This window comes from Peromyscus leucopus, chromosome 15 (assembly GCF_004664715.2).
Source record: "Peromyscus leucopus breed LL Stock chromosome 15, UCI_PerLeu_2.1, whole genome shotgun sequence".
NCBI lineage: Eukaryota > Metazoa > Chordata > Mammalia > Rodentia > Cricetidae > Peromyscus > Peromyscus leucopus.
In genome coordinates this window covers 83,453,499-83,472,024 of record NC_051076.1, presented here as the reverse complement: position 1 = coordinate 83,472,024, position 18,526 = coordinate 83,453,499, and the positions used below count along the sequence as shown (strand labels likewise).

The 18,526-nt window shown below is 46.6% G+C and overlaps 1 protein-coding gene across 1 annotated transcript in view; it reads left to right on the top strand.

Annotated features, from left to right (window-relative positions):
- Window positions 1-1,140: 1,140 nt before the first annotated feature.
- Window positions 1,141-18,526, top strand: part of Kdsr (3-ketodihydrosphingosine reductase) — a 33,592-nt gene continuing 16,206 nt past the window's right edge. The window contains exons 1-6 of the mRNA XM_028883378.2: window positions 1,141-1,344; window positions 5,290-5,379; window positions 7,909-7,965; window positions 10,490-10,555; window positions 10,764-10,859; window positions 15,930-16,121. Coding sequence (XP_028739211.1) covers window positions 1,237-1,344; window positions 5,290-5,379; window positions 7,909-7,965; window positions 10,490-10,555; window positions 10,764-10,859; window positions 15,930-16,121 — 609 coding nt within the window. The 5' untranslated portion in view covers window positions 1,141-1,236. The remainder of the gene's footprint in view (window positions 1,345-5,289; window positions 5,380-7,908; window positions 7,966-10,489; window positions 10,556-10,763; window positions 10,860-15,929; window positions 16,122-18,526) is intronic.

Sequence of the window (18,526 nt, the reverse complement as noted above, 5' to 3'; positions counted from 1 at the left end):
ACAAAAATTCGTACCTTACCACCAAAAAAAAAAAAAAGTGATGTGTCTAGTGGAAAAACTTTAATAATATAGAGGATAAGAAGTCTTGGAGTGGAGAGTGGGAAGGTCTGGAACTTGTGGCTTAAGCAGATTTGCATGGGAGCCTGCAACTTAAGCACAGGAGAAATGAAAACACACACACACACACACACACACACACACACAGTGTGTGAAATTACATACTGCCGTAGATTTTACTAAATTTGTTCAGTGAATGTGATGGTGGTAGTGAATGCCACAGCACACTGGTGGAGGCCAGAGGACAACCTCCAAGAGTCACTTGTATTGTGTGGGTCCCAGGATACCCAGCACTTAATCTTGAGGCAGACAGCAAGAGCCCTTACCTGTTGAGCCTTCTTTCCGGCCCAGTAGCAATGTTTTGTTTGTTTGTTGGGGTTGGTGGTGAGGAAGTGATGCATGAAAAAAATAAAATACAGTAGGATACTATCGGCAGTAAAAAGAAATTAAATGCTGTTAGGCATAGATGGAAGAACCTTTAAAGTTATGCTAAATCAAAGAAGCCAGCACAACAAACGGCATATTATTAGAACTCCATTTTGTATGAAGAGGCGAATCCAGAGACAGGTTTGTGATTGCCTATGACTGGGCACGACGTAAGAGGAAATGGGGTGTAACTGCTAATGACTACAGAAGTTCTGTGGAGGGCGACAAATTGGTTGTGGCGATAGTGAGACACTCTCTATTCTAAAAACACTTTGAATCGGTGTTCTGGTATGCGAATTAAATCTCTGTCACGACGGCTGGTTTTCGATTGCATCTGCCTTGATAACAAGGTGAACACCGTCCTCAGCGAAACTCAATCATCACCACTCCCAGCCGAGGCGCACAGCGAAAGTGAGCCGCGACCGTTTTCTAAGTGCGCCAGGAATATACGAACTGGAACCTGGGATTTCAGAGTGGAGTCGCGGGACTTTGGCACGAACAAGATCCGGAGATCCGAGAGCCACCGTTTGCAAACCTCCCACGACGTGGGCGGAGGGCCCACGGTACGCGTGCGGAGCCTGCGCAGCCAAGTCCCGACGCTGGGGGGCGCGGACCCGGGAGCCAGTCCGACGGCGGAGGCCGCCCCGCCCCGGCTCCTCCTCTTCCCCTCGCCGCGGTGCCGCCCTCGCCCGCAAACCCAAACACTCCGGGCTGCCGGTGCGCGTGATCTCCTGTGGTCGCTCGGGCCGAGAGATGCTGCTGCTGGCTGCCGCCGGCCTGGTGGCCTTCGTGCTGCTCCTCTACATGGTGTCGCCGCTCATCAGCCCCAAGCCCCTCGCGCTGCCCGGCGCGCACGTCGTGGTGAGTGGCCTCCTGTTGCTGAGCTTGCCCGGGGCGGCTTGGCCGGCTTGGGCCACCGAGGCCACGGCCCCGGGAAGGGACGGCTGAGTGGGAAGGGTCAGCGGCCACCGTCGCCCCGGCACTGCCCTGCGCTTCCCGGCCTCGGGAACCCGCCCTCGGCGGCGCCGGGCTCCTCCCTGGGCTGCAGAGCAGTGTCACGGAGAAGGCGCCAGCCGAGTTCCCGGGGCTCGGGGGCTCTGTGCCGCTCGCTGCTCCGCGGAGCATCCCTGGTTGCGGCTGTTTGGGTCTTCAGTTTTCCCGATGAGTCAGTCAACAGAGAGACTGAGAAACTTTGCCAAGGACACAGCGGTCGGTGGCTGGCAGGATGAGGGCGCGAACCCGAGTGAGAGCAGCCACTGCGAGGGAGTCCTAAGGAGCCTGCAGCAAGGAAGGGTCCGGGCCTCTGGGACTGACCCAAGCAGCTGAGACCGGAGGGTGGCATGTGCAGGTGACAGAGCCAGAGGGTTCTAGGAAGTGACTGAGGGGTGGCCTGGCAGCTTGGGCCGGCAGGCTTGACTCTGAGCTCGGCCGGAGCCTTGCTGATCGCTGCTCCAGTGCATCCTTTACCGTCGGAAGGATGAGCTAACCAGCTTGGTTAGGGCCTTAAGATGGAAGGAGATATGAGTGGTTTGGTTTGTTTCTGGCCGGAAGCTCGCGCATTCCTAATGTGCAGGCTTAGTTATGCCTCCTCCCCTGAGTTCAGAGCTTCAACCCTGGCCATTTAAAATCTATGTCTTGTGTGGACCCCCAAACCCGAGGCACAGGAGTTGTGAAGGACAGCTAGTTTCTAAGCTGGCAGTCCCGAGTGCCCATAGGTGACTTATGTGAATGTATCCCAAGTGAGTTCCCACTCATCTGATTAGGGTGGCTATTTTTTGTAGTGTGCTTTGTGCCATACAGGGGTTTGTGGGTGACAACGTGTGTTCCCATTAATTTATCCTTTGTGAAATTGGCTTATTCCCAGGTGCTGCTAGTCACGATGTGGAAAGAGTTATTAAAAAGAGAAGGGCAGACTTTACAATCATGCCAAGTTTTGAAAGTTTTACATACACAAGAGAACTGCTTCAAAATCATAGCTAAGAAGGTTGAATTAAGGGCTGGAGAAATGGCTGTCTGTGCAGGGCTTGCCAGTGCCTCAGGTCCTGAGTTAAGGACGCCAGCACCCGGAGGGTCACAATACCGGAGCTGACCTGTGGATCCCTCCAGGGCACTGACCAGCTTGCCCAGACACTTGAGTGAGCTCCAGGTTCAGTGAGAAGCCTTGCCCCAAACATTAAGGTGGAAGGTGAGTGAGAAAACTTCAGACATTGGCCTTTGGCCTCTGCACAGGTGCACCAGCATACACAGGACTGAATTGTTTCACAATTTTTGCTTACAAAGAGGAGCTCAGCTGGGGGAAAGGGGAGGAGAGCCAGAGTCAGAATGAAAATTTTGATCCAACATTTATAAGGTACTTTCAGCTAACCTTGATGCTGTCGCCCGAACAGATGCGATAATGGCTGCTTCAGTGGACACTAAAATCTTTTCCGGCATCCTATTTTAGTATAACAAATTGTGTGTGTGTGTGTGTAATTATCTCTGTGTATATAACTGTAAATGACGTGACATGGCATGAATTATGCATATGATGTCACCACCTGTCTTTTAATATCCTGAGAAGAGTAAGATGTGATGTAGCTGAGCCCTGTTATCAGGAGCGGGAGCCGCACCTTACACTGTCCACCTGTGTGTCAGCGTGAACAACTTGTAATTGCTTTCTGCTTCATTTTTAGGGCAGTTCCCACATGCCGATGCCCTCTGTCTGGTCGCAGCAGTGAAGCTGTGCAGTCTTCTCACCCCTAGGTGCAGCAGGCAAGCTCGTAGCGCCCATAGTGAGAGCTGTATGCCGCGGTCAGAGGGATGGGATCATTTAAATGGTATCTGCAGTGATCAGCAAGAGGGAATATAAGGAAGGGAAATTAGACTGTTACCTTTAGTGCCCTCCATCTGGCTTCTGTTTAGTGATTGTCAGGTGACTATACATTTAACATTTTCTCACCATTGTGAAAACCCTGATAGCTCTCATAACATCCAGAACAACACAGTCCAGAATTAGCCTTACTGTATCCTTACATGCCACTCAAGAAGTAGCTGGCTTGGCAAGAACATCATTTTTATACACCCTGATCCAAAAGCCAGGTCTTACTCCTGTTAGGGAGAGCATTATAAATCTTCTGGTTTTCTTTAAAGTGAATCAACACCATTTGCTTTCCTGAAACTCCTGGCTGGTATTTACACAATACTTTGGAGCATAAAAGTTTTCTTGGTAACCTCATTTCTACTTCCATCAATTTATTAAACAATAAATAGGGAAACTTCATTTATAAGCTTTGGCATCATGTTTTCTTTGTGGGAATGGCATTAGAGAACATTCTGCAAATTAAGGACAGTGTTTCTTTAGTACCCGGTTGTGCCAGGGGGCGAGGGGCTGGCATTCTCGGTGATGAGTGAGATGGACTGGTTTGGTATTTATCCTCAGGGATCTGATAGCCCAGCCAGGAAGCCAAGAGTATCAGATAGCTGTGAAAGGTGCATGGCGACAAACCAGGAAGACCGGTGGTGTGCTCAAGAAAAGCTTCCTGGAGGCGGGGACAGTGGGGTCATGTGTGATTGAGGGATGCCAACAGCTAAGGCAGCATTGTAAAGCACGTGAGGACATTTTAGAGGCCCTGCCAAAGCAGCTCATAAAATATCCTGATATCAAAAGCCTCCCCAGAGACAACATTTAGCCAAGGCAACAGGTACGGTTTTATAATAATCCTCAGTAGACATTTGGTTAATTATCTACCAAGTAAATCTCTCCATTGGAGTCAAGGTGAGGGTAAAGAGAAATGAGGTATTCTCAAGTACACAGAGATACATATCTACGCTTGGAGGGTTTCATGATGAACATTATAGTGTGGGAGATGTTCTTTCTGCATAGTTTTAGAACAGTAAAATATTCACAGTAATCCAAATGTATGACTGGAAAATGACTAGGTTTTGACAGAGGTGGGTTTTGTTTGTTTTTAAAACAGGATCTCACTGTATAGCCCTGCTGTCCTGGAACTCACTATATAGACAGAGAGACTGGCCTGCCTCTGCCTCCAGAGTGCTAGGATTAAAGGCGTGTGCCACCACTGCTTTACCTGGCCTTGATGGAACATTTTAAATGCAGTATTGTAAAGCCTTTTAGTTTTCGAACATTGACAGCGTAACGTTGAGTGTGTGCGTCTTTGTTGGGATCAAGCCCAGGGCCTTGCCTGTGTGAGGCAAGAGAGCTCTTCCACTGGCCTTAGCCCTGTGACATGTTTTCATAGACCTCGTCTTGTGTAGATGTGCAGGAAGGAAATGAGATTTGTTTGTATTTATAATCAGCAGCATTAATGTAGTCTTTCTTAGGTAGACTTGTAGGGCACATTCCCCTTGGTGACCTCGAACAGTGTGCAGTTTGTAGCTCCGCACTGAAAGCAGTCAAAGCAGGAGGCCCTGCTGAAGAGTAATCCTTCATGCTTGCACTCTTCCAAGTGATAAATCTGCTACAAAGAGGTTGTGATTCTTGCAGGTTTATGGTTTGTTTTGTTTCTGAGGCAGGGCCTCATGCAGTCCTACTATCACGAAACTGTCCATGAGAATGACTTCACCCTTAAACTCCCGATCACCTGTGGATCCTCAGCCGAGTGCTAGGCCAGTGCTGCCCTACCTGGCTTGCAGATGAGTTTATAAAACCCGTAATTATATTATCTGTTGTATGGCGATCAAGCCCGGGCCTCACGAGTACTAGGCAAGAGCCCGCAACTGAGCTGCACTCCTCTTCCCGTTACAGCTGTTTCAAGTCGCTTTGTGCAGAGGAGACACTGCTGAGGCGTCTTCCTGGTGTCTTTGTAGGTCACAGGAGGGTCCAGTGGCATCGGAAAGTGCATTGCCATCGAGTGCTTCAGACAGGGAGCGTTTATAACTCTGGTCGCACGGAATGAGGTAAGTGTTCCTGGGTCCTCGTGCCTGACTGACTAACGCGGTAAGTCCGAGGACTGACTTGGTGCTCACACCTGTGTTGGGATGCCTTCCCCCCTGATCTGAGGGGTGACCGCTGGACTATGGGTTCTTTCTTGTATTGAGGCCAAGGACTTCTCCGCTGAGGTTGGATCAGCTCAGCAGGTTCTTGTTTACTGCTGTTAACATGCCAGGCACTATCATTCGAGGTGTACTGAACTTGGGGGAGACTGAAGGCATTGTTAAGGAGCACGTCTTACTGAAGGCAAACAGATGTGCTGGCAGAAGCCAGTGCGGGGCGGTGTGTGGGTGTTTATCCGTCATTTCTCCCTGTAATTTGCTTATGACATGATAGGCATCTTTGGTGGCATCCACATGCCCCAGGGGAGTTTCATCCCTCCCAGTATGTGTAGCAATGTGTTTTTTCCTGTGTCTAACCAATTCAGGGGGCTGTTTGTCTTTATATTGGGGGTCTGTAGTCTTGCTGAAGTTGCTTTCGGAGTATGAAGCAGTGACTGAAACCCTTTTGTTCCTTTCCGGGGGCTGGGGCAGTGACTGCGCTATGGTCACTGTTCTTGACTATAGAGGACAGGGCTTGCTTGGCTTGTAGCAGATCTAGACAGTTCTGTTGAAAGGAGGGACTTGGCACATGTGTAGTTGGCTGAGTGCTTCCCCAGGGTGTGTGAGTCAACTCCAGGTAGAACTCAGCATGAAATGAATGCCTATAACCCCAGCACTAGGGGGATAAAAGTTCAAGGTCACCCTCAGCTGAACCGTTCATTAGAGGCTAGCCTGGCCTACGAGAGACTGTTTTTAAGGAGAGGGAAGAGAAAGAGAAAATGAGGTGTGGTACCACGCATTAGCTGCCTAGGTAGGGGTGGTTAGTTGAGAAGGCCTAGTGGGTGCCGGGCAGTGCTGGCGCACACCTTTTAATCCCAGCACGCGGAAGGCAGAGCCAGGCCGAACTCTGTGAGTTTGAGGCCAGTCTGGGCTACAGAGTGAATTCCAGGAAAGGTTCCAAAGCTACACAGAGAAACCCTGTCTCAAAAAAACAACCAACTCCCAAAAAATAAAAAATAAAAAACCAAATTGCCAGTGCCGCCTGGCAAAATAAACATATGCCTTTCATCCTAGAACTCAGGAGGCAGAGGCAGGCGGATCTCTTGTGAGTTCGAGGTCAGCCTGTTCTACAGAGCAAGATCCAGGACAGGCTCCAAAACTACACAGGGAAACCTTGTCTGAAAAAAACAAAACAAACAAATAAACAAAAAATGCATTGTAATGTCTAAAGTTAGCCCGGTGGTGTTGGTGCACGCCTTTAATCCCAGCACTCAAAGGCCGCCAAGAAACCCTGTCTTGAAAAACCAAAAAAAAAAAAAAAGAACAAAAGGAAAGGCCCAGTGGGGAAGGCCAGAAAGAATCTCTGGAGAAAATTACAGAAACAAGGATCCAGAATTAGTCTACAATATCCACAGTTTCTTTTTAAAAACAAGAAAGGGGCTGGGCTTGGTTGTACACACTTTAATGTTGCCTAACATGAATGGAAACACGGATGTAGTAAAATGCCACTTGAGTTTTTAGCAAGGCTGGAATTTGACAAGAGAGCATCCAATGAGCAGGTGACAGGCTGGAATCACAGCTAGCGGGAACTCACGCGTCATATTTGAGTGAGTGTGCAGAGAGCTTTCTGACATGAAGACAGCCTTCAATTTCGCATATGACCTTTCCTTGCAGTCTGTATTCAATCCCAGCCTTCAACAGGAATGTACGATTTTGTCATAGACGTTCATGTTTGTAAACTCTACTTGTCCTTTGAAGATACCTGTCCCCTCCCCGCTCGATTGTATCACAGACTGACAGATGGTGGCCTTGTCAGACTTCCCATTGGCCTGCCTCTGTCTGCCTCCTGTGTAAGTCCAGGCTTGGGTTTAGCCTTGCTGGGCATTGAACCCAGGGCTTCGGGACCCTCCTCCTTTATTCTTTTACAGCTCTCAAATTATATTTAAATCTATGACAAATTTAGGTTCTGTAATCTTGGACTTGTTTATTTGAAAATAACAGAACAAAAGGCAATTATCTGGGTAGCTCTGTGCAGTATTTTATACCTAATAGCATATCCATCCAGTCCTTCGAAAAAGTGATTGAGTTTTGCTCTGTTTTTTTATAGGAAAGGAGGAAAATACTGATGTTATCTTGCATAAGCCCTCTTGGTGTGCAGCCACACACCTCTAACTTTCCAGAACATTGTGTTGTTGTGTGTTTACTCTCTGTCACTGCTAAGTACCTGCAGGTGACAGTGTCTGTTAGCATCAATAGGCTGGCCTTCGGCATGAGTGCTGTTAGTCGGGATTTGAGGTTCGGTTATTTTGCCTCACATATTTTGCCTCTCTTTCTCAAGCCCAGAGTTACTACTGTAGGTTCTGTCCCGCAGAGTGCAGTGTCAGTTCAAGCAGTTGCCTTTTCTTTCCTTTTGAGCAAATGCAAACAGACAGAATGTTTCTGTGTTGCTTTTAGGACAAGCTGCTGCAGGCGAAGAAGGAAATCGAAAAGTACTCTATTAATGATAAACAGGTAAGGTGGCGCCTTAGGATTCATTCTCTGACCTGACTGACAGTTGTCTAAAGGGGAGAAAGGATGTTGCTTCTGCTGCAGTTAGGTCACTGAAGGCATTTATGACTTTCCCAATTAAAATACATTTTAGGCTGCCTTTTAAAAGATGAAAGTGTTTGAAATGGCTAGAATTTGGATCAGTCCAGAAACCAAAAGGTATGGACTTCCATACATACCTAAAAATGGCCAAGCAATGATGCTTGAGAAGATGATTTCATTTCAACTACTTAAAAAACAAACAAACAAAAAAACCTTGAATAACTACTTAGGTGGAAAGAACATACAAAGAGAAATTAATTGTGTAATTTGGGGTACCAAACTGTACAGTGCAATGTGTATTTTAATGACAAGATAAGTGCTGCACATCCATCACCTAGTTTAAAGAAATGGGATGTATGACCCCCCTCTCCCCTTTGTGCCTGATACCAGCCTCTTGTTCCTAGAGGCCACTTCAAACTTGACTCTGAGGTTGTCCATTCTCTGCTTTCCTTTAAACCTTTACCGTCTATGGTAGTGTGTGAGTCCCTAAATAGAGTTTTGTGTGAGTGAACGAGTACACCTGTGTGTGTACATCTCTGCTGACATGCATGCACATATGTGCATACACTTGTGGAAGCCACAGATTGACACTGAATGTCTTCCTTAGTCTCTCTCCATCTTAGGTTTTTGAGATAGGGTCTTTGGTGAGCCTGGAGTTCATGAAGCCACTCGATTTGCTGGCCAGCAAGGCCCCCTTGGTTGTCTCTACATCCCCGGCACTGAGACTGTATGGGTGCTGGGGATCCAGACTCAAGGCCCTCAGACTTGCATAACTAGCACTTGGCCAGCTAGCCACCTCAGCCCCTCAATAGCATGTGTATGTATGTATGTACTTATATATACTTATATTTTAAAGTTCTGTACTTTTTGAACTTTGGCATTATTCTTATTTTCTTAACCTGCCTTAATGAGACCATTCTCATAGTGTGCAGTTGCTCTACTTAAGACACACATTTCCTGAGTTTTCATACAGAGTTGTGCAACCGTAACCACAATCAATTTTGGAATGTTCCCAACACTGAAGTCTCCATTCCGCCATTAGCAGTCCCTCCCCATTCCTGTCCCACCCTCCTAGCCCTAGACGAGCACCAATAAACTTTATAGCTTGATAAATTGATGTGACATTATGACATTTTAATGCAGTGTTATGCAACTTTATTTCTTCATTTTATATTATTTTTAAAATTCATCTCTGCTGCTGAATATAAAATAGCTCATGTGTTATTTTCTTTTTTGGAGATGATTCTTTCCATGGCTGTGCTGTCCAAGCTAGGCTCAAATCCCAAGGCTCAGATGATTCTCCCATCTCCACCTCTTAACTAGATATGACCATAGGCGTGCATCCCAATACCCACCTTCACTGAGATGTACTGTTATTGGTATGTGATGTGCAGTTGTATGTGCAAACCACTTCTACTTACCTGTTCTGTAGTTGGTGGCTATTTAAGTTGCTTCCACATTTTTGTGTTTTGTTTGTTGCTGTCATGGCAACCTTCATTGTGGTCTCTTTACACACATGCTCAAAAATGATTGTTGCTTTGGGGTCTGGGGCAAGACAAAAAGCAAAGTTTCTCATCTCTCAATGGCTGGGAAAAGGGGGAGGGAGTCCTCAATACACGCTGCCCTTCAAGGACACACCTCAGTGGCCTACATTCTTGCCGCTAGGCCCTGCTTGTTGAAGGTTCCACCTCCTGCCAATAATACCATGGACCAAGCCTTTACCGTGGCAGCAGAGATACAGATTTAGTCCAGACTTTCCATATTCCTGGATGCTCGCTGTGGCATCCACTGCCCTGTCCCTTGTCACAGCCCCGTGACAGCCCCGTGCCACCGTATCATTTTGTGGGTGTGTTCTTCCATTAATCACACCGACAGCAGATTTAGAACTCTGAGATTTTATGTCCAAATTTGGCCTTCGTTACTGGAAAGAGTTGGCTTTAATTTTTAAAGGTATGCTTTACAAACGGTTTTGATAGACCAAGCGTTTTGGCACCTGTAGCTTTGTAATTTCAGTGTTTGAAAGGCTGAAGCAGGGGGATCATTGTTAGCCCCAAGCTATCCTGGGCTGTATCTAAGTTCAAGACCAGCTCAGACTGTGTAACAAGACCCGGTCTCAAAAAACACCTAGATTTGACACCTGCATCTCCAATAATATTTTTTACACTGTGTGTGTGTGTGTGTGTGTGTGTGTGTGTGTGTGTGTGTGTGTGTGTGTTTGTGTGTGTATGTGAATGTGAGTGAGAGAGGGAGAGAAGAAAAGGGGGGGGGAGAAGAAAAGAGAGAGAGAGAGGGAGAGAAAACAACTCGAAGATGTCAGTCTTCTGTCTTCTTCCACTCTGTGGGTCCCCGGGATAGAACTCAGGTCATCAGGCTTGATGGGAAGCACCCTTCCCGGATGAGCCACCTTGCAGGCCCTGACCCTCTCCCCCTTCTCCCTTTTTAACAGGTGGTGCTTTGTATCTCAGTCGATGTGTCTCAAGACTATAACCAAGTGGAGAATGTCATAAAACAGGTGAGAGGCAGGTCGGGGTGATTTCACTTCACTGCTTGACTTCTGGTTGCTTCTTACTATTTTGCTATGTGGCTTCGAGTTGGCAACTCTTCCTATAGGTTCAGTGGTTCAGTGGATTTTATTTACTGACCTTGTTTTTCTGCACAGTGAGTCTTTCATTCTGTCATGAAATGTTTGGAACAGTATGTAATGTTCTGGACTATTCCAGGCACAAGAGAAGCTGGGTCCTGTGGACATGCTGGTCAACTGTGCAGGAATGTCCCTGTCAGGAAAGTTTGAAGAACTTGAAGTTAGTTCTTTTGAGGTAAGTGACAAGTGTTTGCTCACCTTGAGTCAAAATGATATATCTTCTATTTTAAAACAGGCCTGCCAAGAATCTCAACGACTGATTTACTTTAGTACTGAAGAAATGGACTTTAGATTTGAAATCTATGTGCAAAGCATTTTGTGGCTGGCAATGCATCAGTCTTGTTTTAGTGCTCTCCTAAGCTTCCATCAGGGGAATGGGTTTTGAAAGCTTGACTCTCTTAAGTTCAATTGCTCTCCTTTCTTATAGAAAGCGAGACTGCTGGACCAGTGTCAGAACTATCTTCTCATTGACTGTAGGAAGCACCACACACTCATAGATGCACTCAAGGCTTAAAGGAAAGTCGAGGGTAGCAAAGAGCAGAATGGTAGGACCTGTGGGTATGAGGTGCCCTTATCAGCTGGGCATACAAGAGGGTCATTTATACTTACATACATTCATCTGGGTACAGTGGAGGTGAGATTGAAAGATGATGTCAACAGCTATGTAAATAATCAATCTGGGAAAATGATTATAGTCTAAATATGAAGTAATAAAGGAAAATGCTTGGGGTTCCTAGAAAAAAGAGGAATGAGTGTGTGTGTATGCATATGTCTGCGTGTTTGTCTGATTTATGAGTATGTGTGTGTGCGTGCAGAAGATGATGCCGTAAGAATATTTAGAGTACTGAGAACGGGGATAAAGACTGCATTGAGGAATAAATAGTTACTAAACTGAAGGCTGAGACCCTTGGAAGTAAGGTGTGTGTGGCAGGAGGAGTGGGCGTGTGTACACTTGTGTCTGAGATGGCCATGCCGGTGTAATCACGTGGATGTTTTATGAAGCTCTGAGTAAAAATAGAAGCAACAAGGGGCTGGAGAGATGGCTCAGAGGTTAAGAGCACTGACAGCTCTTTACGAGGTCCTGAGTTCAATTCCCAGCACCCACATGGTGGCTCATAGCCATCTATAATGGGATCTGAATGCCCTCTTCTGGTGTGCAGTCATACATGCAAATAGAGCATTCATACCAAAAAAAGGGGGTTGGGGATTTAGCTCAGTGGTAGCACGCTTTCTTAGCAAGCGCGAGGCCCTGGGTTCGGTCCTCAGCTCTGGAAAAAAAAAGAAAAAATAGAAGCAACTAAGTGTGCAAATCTAGGTGAGTGTTTGATGGTGTCACTGAAGAGGAGACACAACTCATTGCTGGGGTGATTCAGCGGGTCCCATGTGGCTTCTTTGGGTGACATTTCTGAGATTGTGCTCACTCATTCTGGCCTTTGCTCTGATGTCTTTTCCCTCCACGATTTTGCCTGTAATGAATCCTCTACCACTGTATGCTGAGGACCTCGGGGCCTTCTAGTGAATGACCAAGCCTGGGACGGTCCCAAGGAGCCCCCATGGCCTTCTCAGGCTCTTTTTAATGGCTTTCCTCCCGGTTTCTTGGAACCACATCTCATTTTTCCTGTGCTGTGAATGTTGAGTCATTTTGGTTCTAAGGAATTGCTCCTTTTTGAATGTGTTTGCTTCCTCGGAGAGGCTCGTGTTGTGTTTTGTATTGGAGGCTTTACAGGATGTCTGCTGACCCTTGCCTGTGATTTCACGTTGTATTGAATGGAGAGTTCTGTGCCCACGGGTGGAGCTCTCTGTAGGGTGATGGCTTGGGCCATGTCTTGTTGGGCACTTTGGGGTCAGTATCTGTAGGTCTTTCTTTCTCCTTGGATTTATCCAAAGTCCCCAAGAAGTGACCTAGGCTTCTGACTGGGAAATGTCTGCATCCCCGTGTTAGAGGGGAGTCTGCATTCAGTGTCTACACAGATGATCTAGGTAAATTAAGGTCTAACTCACGTAATATATGTCAGTCCTTTCTAGAAGTTCTGTCTTCTTCCAGGCAGGATACCACTAAGATCTAACTGGGTTTTGTTTTGTTTTGTTTTTGTTTTTGTTATGTCAATTTCTAAAAAGTGAACTGAAATCCTTATAAAATAAAATGAAGTGTGTTTGTTTGAGACACCAGACTGGCTTCCGCCTCACACTTCTCCTGCCTCAGCTTCCTAAGCACAGGTCTCTCTTCTGTCCCCTAGCACAAGAGGCTATTTTAGAGCAAAGGGAGTTAGCATATTGTGATGTTGTGTAGCTATCTAATTCCAAAACGTTTTTGTCTCCCCAAAGGATACCCTATACTTTAGTCAGTATTTCTCATTGCCCAAACCCTTATTCCAGTCCTGGCCACGCTAATCTCCGTCTGTCTTTCTGAATAATAGAATCTTGTGGTCCTCTCTTGCGTCTGGCTTCTTGTGTAGCATCACGTTCTTAAGGCCCCTTCGTGTGGCCGTGTACATCGGTGCTTCGTTTGCCATTCTGGGGGCATACTGCAGAGTGTTGGTCTGTTTAGCATCAGTCACTGTTTGGACTCCTTTTACCCGACCCAGCCCCACCCCAGAAGCTCTGGGTTTCGTTTGAGCCCTTGGGGGTTGTGTTGTATAACACTGCCGCTTAGTTTCTACGCTGCGTCCAAGTGTGCCGCCGCTTGGCGCTCTGTTCTCTTTCAAAACGTTGTTGCTTTGCCTTTCATTTTTATTTTCTTCTCTTAAAAAGGGGCGGGGAGCTCTTAGCTGGCCATGGTGGCTCATACCTATAAGCCTAGCTGTTAGGAAGCTGAGGCAGGAGAATAAGCATGAGTTTGAGGCCAACCTGGCCTATGAAGTGAGTTTCAGGCCAGCCTAATGTGTCTCCAAAACAGACAAATAAACCTACTGTTTACTGGTGTTTTAGTGGGTTCTCTAGAAAGAGCTGAGGTGAGCAGGGGTCTTATTCCTCCTTAGATAGTTTTTGAGGTTCTTACTACTAAAACAGTATAATGTGGGGTTGGAGGGATGGCTAAGTGGTTAGAGTTTCTGCCGCTCTTGCAGAGGACCCAGATTCAGCTCCCAACACTCATCTGATAGCTCAACTGTGACTCCAGTGCCAGGGGGTCCAGTGCCCACCAGGCACACACATATATGTATACAAGATTCTCATATACGTAAAATAAAAATGAAAGTATTTAAAATTAAAACTATACAGTGATATTAAAGCATATTCTGAAAAAAATGCAGGAATCCTAGTGTCTGAACATAATCAGTATTTTCTGGTTATTTTTGGCTTTTGCCAAATATGGTCTACATATCTCCTGCCGTCTACTTTTTAAAAACTCAAGATCATAAATCTTTCCCCCTCACTCCTGTGTTTCCAGTTCCTTAAAGTTTTCTTAAAGTTCCTTAATATTCTGCCACATTGTCGTCGTGGTTTGTGTTTAGTTTTGCAAGGTGACAGCGTACAACTTTCATTGTATACACTGTGACCATCCTCAGGGTCTCAAGTTGAGCAAAGGTTTTAAGAGTTCTTGCCATGGGAGCTGTGAGTGCCTGTGGGCTCCTAGCTGTCCCAGGGTGCAAGCCGATCTGTCCTGAGTTCTTACTGTGCACCAGGATCTGTGCTGGTGCTTGGCTTCTGTTTTCTCTCCGAAATCCCTGCAGCATCCTGAGGTAAGTCTGAGATTAACCTCGCCTTCAGCTGAGAAAATGGACAGTGTCTTTTTCTCATGAAATCAGTAGTAGGCTGTGGTACCAAGGCTTCAGCTCACATCTGTTGTTAGCTGGTGCCATTTTCTCTAGGTAATCTTTGCTTAGCTTGGAACAAATAGGACTAGAAACACTTAGAAGCTGTCTCCTAAAACTGTTTTTCCTGAAGTATTACCTACGACCTAGAACAAAAGCTTGGGGTTAAGAGAGTTACATCTCTGGCAGAGGACCTAGGTTTGGTTCCCAGCATCTTACACCTGTCTTTAATTCCAGTTGCAGAAGATCCAGTGCCCTATTCTGGCCTCTGTGGGCACTGCACACGCGTGGTATACAACATAATTGGAGGCAAAATACGCGTACCTAAAAATATAACTATACAACATTATCTAGAATATACAGTGTTAGAGCATGGTGAGGGCAGAGGTTGATGTTGGGGGTCCTCCTCTCTCCCTCTCCACCTATTTCAGTCTCTCACTGAACCTGGAGTTCACCATTTTGGCTACACTGGCTGGGACTGTCCAGGAAGTCTCTGGGATCTGCCTGTTTCTGCCCTCTTCCTCACAGTGCTTGAGTTACAGATGTGTGCCTGATGCCTGGCACATTGGGTTACAGGTGTGTGCTTGATGCCTGGCACATTGGGTTACAGGTGTGTGCCTGATGCCTGGCACACTGGGTTACAGGTGTGTGCCTGATGCCTGGCACATTGGGTTACAGGTGTGTGCCTGATGCCTGGCACACTGGGTTACAGGTGTGTGCCTGATGCCTGGCACATTGGGTTACAGGTGTGTACCTGATGCCTGGCACATTGGGTTACAGGTGTGTGCCTGATGCCTGGCAGGCCTGTTGTGAGGGTTCTGGGGATCCAAATTCATCCCTCACGCTTACACAGAAAGCTCTCCTAACGGAAGCCTGTGCCCACCCTAATTTTGACTATTTTTCATCAAAGATGGCACTACTGTCACTGTGAGAACTGAAGACTAGATCAAACTAGTCTTCAAGGGTAGGTCCTGAGTGTCGTATGTCATCTACAGCATCATTCTTTCCTGATGTAGCCAGCAAATCTGCTGCACCCCACCTCCCAGTCCTTTGGGCTTTGTTCCAGTCGGTGTTCTGTTGCTGTGAAGAGACGCTGTGGCAAGGCCACTCTTACAAAGGAAAGCGTTTAACTGGGGCTGGCTGACTGTTGAGAGCTTTAGTCCTTGGTCATCGTGGTGGGAAGTGGACAGGCATAGTGCTAGAGCAGTAGCTGAGAGCTTTGCATCCTGGTCCACAGACAGACAGACAACACTGGGCCTGGACTGTGTGTCCACTGGTGTGGACTTTGGAAACCTCAAAGCATACTCCCAGCGACACACCTCCTCCTAATCCTTCCAAACCTACAAACAGATGAGTCTCCGGGGGCCGTTCTCATTCAAACCACCGCGGTCTCTATTAAAGAAATTAATCTTGGGAGGAGACAAAACAAGCCTCGAGCAGGCTTAGGCTGTTGACTGTGTTTCCACCTCATGTGGCCTCTTTCTCCCCTGCAGAAATTAATGAGCATCAATTACCTGGGCAGCGTGTACCCCAGCAGGGCAGTGATCGCCACCATGAAGGAGCGGCGGGTGGGCAGAATCGTGTTTGTGTCCTCGCAGGCAGGACAGCTGGGGCTGTTCGGTTTCACAGCCTACTCTTCATCCAAGTTTGCCATAAGAGGATTGGCAGAAGCTCTGCAGATGGAGGTAAAAGTTGTGTTTGTGTTTGTATTTCTTCCTCTCGGATCAGCAGCATGAGCTCTGTAGTTTTCTAGTTTCTCCGCCTGCGTTATTTGCATTCAGTTAAAGACTTATAAATCTGATACCAGTGTAAAGAAAATTAATTCAGTTGTAAGTTCCGAGTTTAAGGTTTCTTACTGCATAAAAATTGTGCTTGGGATGAAGGCGATTCTGAGGGCAGGGGGGTGTCTGCTGTGTAAAGTACTTGAGATGCCTTGCTGGTCCTGGTCAGCTTCTACTCAAGTGAGCCAGGGATGTCCTTAGATAGACAGCTTTCTTAAAGATCCGTCCTGGGCCAGTGGGTAAAATGCTTGGTGTACGGTGTGAGTACCAGAGTTTGGCTCTCCAGAACCCGTGTACATCCTAGGTGGATGTGGCAGCCTGCTGTAATTCCTGTGCTTAGAAGGTGAAGACGGGTTCCCCAAAGCAAGCTGGCTAGACTAGTCTTATCAGTGTGAGTCCAATTGAGAGACCCTACCTCAAAGCATAAGATGGAGAATTGTTAAGAAAAACTCCCAGCATTCACCTCAGGCTTCTGCACACACATGCTTAGTCAGTAAAGCTTGTATGGCTGTGAAATTGCAAGAGAAGGTGCTGGGATTCCTTCTCAGCCATCACCCTTAAGGACTCTGCAAATAACCATTTTTGTTTTTCTCTCTTTCTCTCCCTCTCCCTCTCCCTCTCCCTCTCCCTCCCTCCCTCCCTCCCTCTCTCTCTCTCTCTCTCTCTCACACACACACACACAGACACACACAGACACACACACACACACACACACACACACACACACACACACACACACGGGGATATTTTATGTATGAGCTAACAAATAACGCTTGCCTGAAGAACAGAGGTGAGCCAGCCACTAGTTAGCCATAGAGGCCAGGCAGTGGTGGCACACACCTTCCCAGCACCCGGGAGGCAGAGGCAGATGGATCTCTAAATTCAAGGCCACCCTGAGCTACACAAGATTGATCCTGTGTAAAAGAGAAACAGAGCCAGGCAGTGGTGTCACACATCTTTAATCCCAGCACTAGGGATGTTGAGACAGCAAGTGATAAGGCTGGGTGGAGAGAGGAATATAAGGTGGGAGGAAAGAGGAGCTCAGCCTCTTTGGGCTGAGGTTTTCGTAGACGTAAGAACTAGTGGCTGGCTGCTCTGCTTCTCTGATCTTCAGGCAGTTAGGTTTTTTCATGCCACTTTTGGGAAAGGAAATTGAGTTTTTAGTGATTTCAGTGAGTAGTTCAGAGTCACATAGTTACTTGGTAACAGGAATAATAAACAAGGTCCAACCCAGTGACTGCAAGTTTACAAGTCCTCTGCAGCCGAGGATATGTCTGTCATCGGGGCAGAAGTCAGCGTGTGCATCTGGCAGCTGCTTCATCTGGTCCTTTCGGCTTTGGTCTTAGGATCCATACAGTCACAGGAGTTTAGGAGATAAAAACATATGCCCGTTAAGGCTTCCCCATGTCTGACAATGAGACTCACAAATTGAGGACAGAGTGTATCATCTGGGTGCCCTGGTTTTCACTTCAGAGGGAACAGTGACCCAGTGGCTGGTGCAGAGTCCTCCCACCCTCTTGATGACAGGAGTGATTTTTCACACTGCTGGTAGCTGTCCTGGGCTAAGTCTCCTTGACTCCTGTGCATTACAAGTGCTATTATTTAAACAAACAAAAACATACCATCCAAAAGACTGCTGTTTTACTGGAGAAAATATATTGAGTCTTTTGAATCCAATTTATTCATAGTAAAACTTGCAATAAACCAAGATTTCCCTATAAACTAATAACTGGTTTTTGAAATCTGGATAATTTGGTCAGTTTTTATGACCAAAACCAACATAGTTGCTAAAATGCTTAATGTTTTAAATCAACTTTTTGGTTTAGTTAACGTTTTAAGTATTCTGTGTATCTCCCTGTTCCCCCAAACTGAAGTAAGACTCTGGAAATCTGGGCACAGTGTGTTTAATTGAATGCTTTGTTGGTATTTGGGATTGGATTTTCTTTTTGGTCTTTTAGATACAAATATATTATTTAAAGATCTTTTTGACAAGTATATTTTGGAAGTGGGTTGTAGCCATAGATATATTCAAGATTCACCCGAAACAGCACAACAGCACCCCACCCAGATGTCCTTGCCTCCCCTCCTGACCGTGCACGGCCCTCCCCCCATCTCCTTACACCATAGTGCAGCAGTAAGCTGGAGGCTAGAGTCTCCACTTCGGAGTAAGCAGGTGGGGTCTCCTTTCCAGCCCTGTATTCTCGTTTTAATAGAACAAGGAATAACAGCTCTTAAGTGGGTTGGTTTTTATGATAAACTGGTTCTTAGGGGAGCCATCCATCGTCTCACCTGTTTGAGGCTGGTGCCCA